At 47.2% G+C, this 1295-nt stretch overlaps 1 protein-coding gene across 1 annotated transcript; it reads left to right on the top strand.

Annotated features, from left to right (window-relative positions):
* The first annotated feature begins 6 nt into the window (after positions 1-6).
* LOC111533865 (putative neuroblastoma breakpoint family member 7) lies at positions 7-1253 on the top strand. The gene is made up of 2 exons (XM_026450129.2): positions 7-87; positions 916-1253. Exons 1-2 carry the CDS (start codon positions 17-19, stop codon positions 1205-1207), a joined length of 363 nt encoding a protein of 120 aa, XP_026305914.1. The 5' UTR covers positions 7-16; the 3' UTR covers positions 1208-1253.
* Positions 1254-1295: the final 42 nt, after the last annotated feature.

Below are 1295 nucleotides of genomic sequence, written 5' to 3'. Positions count from 1 at the left end.
AGACCTCCTAAAATCTATGCTGCGGGATGAGCTTCAGTTCAAGGAGGGGAAGCTTGCAGAGCAGCTCGGGCAAGCTGAGGAGCTCAGGTGAGGGGGCCCAATGCAGGCAGGTGGGCAGGTGTGTAAATCTCTGAAGCAGAGCAGCTCAGCGGGGTGAAGTAAGAGCTAAGCTGGGTCTGGGGAAGAGCAGGAATTGCCATGGCAGGCTCACAACACACAAAGATTTACGAAACAGAGAACAAGGATAATAATAAGTTATGGGTTACAGTTGTTTCTCAGAGTCTTGATTTCTCTTTTTGAAAGAAGTAATTGTTGAGGTGAAATTTGCATAACACAAAATTAACTAAAGGAGTGAGAACCACCCAGCAGCATTGAGTGTAATCAAAATGGTGCACCATCACCACCCCACTTACCCTTAGTCAGAATCACCTCCTGACTGACTGCGGCTTCTCATCCTTTCACTCAATCAATGTTGCCTTCTGGAACCTGTCATTCTTTTCTTCTTTCATCTTTTCAATTGGCCCCATCTGCACCTGGCCTCATTTCTGTCCATGGCTTTGTATCTGCGAGACGCACTATGTGTATTTTCACATGGAAGTGTCCATGGCCAGAGTGAGGAACTGAAAGGATGAATGTCTTTTTGAAACCGAATAAGGAAGACACCTACTTTTGTTTACAGAAGGGAAAGATGAATGAAACATCGTGGAGGATCTTACAGGAGTCCTCTCTGATATAGTGGAAGCCTGTAAACCATATTTTCTTCTTTCTCTTGACCACAGACATTTCTTTAAACATGTGCTGACCTTCTCCTTGGAGGTCTCCTTGAGGACATTGTCTCAGAAATCTCTGTCACAATATTCGATCTGATCACTCACCCTTTTCCACTGTTAAATTTTCTCTACTATCTCACCTTAGGCAATATAAAGTCCTGGTTCACTCTCAGGAACGAGAGCTGAGCCTGTTAAGGGAGAAGTTGCGGGAAGGGAGAGGTGCCTCCCGCGCATTGAATCAGCATCTCCAGGCCCTCCTCACTCCGGAGGAGCCGCTCAACTCTCAGGGTCGGGACCTCCGAGAACAGCTGGCCGAGGGCTGTAGGCTGGCACAGCACCTCGTCCAAAAGCTCACCGCAGGTAAAGTCTCCATAGGACCTGATGACCCAAAACCCCCGACTTATGAGAGATTCCAGACCTCCGTACTTTCACAATGACAGTTGTATCAGTGGTGTTTTTTTCCACTAAACATAGGTGACCATGACATGACCAGGACTTCCTGGGTGAGTTCAGAGATGGGAAACC

The sequence above is a fragment of the Piliocolobus tephrosceles genome, unplaced genomic scaffold (genome assembly GCF_002776525.5).
Source record: "Piliocolobus tephrosceles isolate RC106 unplaced genomic scaffold, ASM277652v3 unscaffolded_13253, whole genome shotgun sequence".
NCBI lineage: Eukaryota > Metazoa > Chordata > Mammalia > Primates > Cercopithecidae > Piliocolobus > Piliocolobus tephrosceles.
This window is presented reverse-complemented; position numbering and strand designations above follow the sequence as displayed.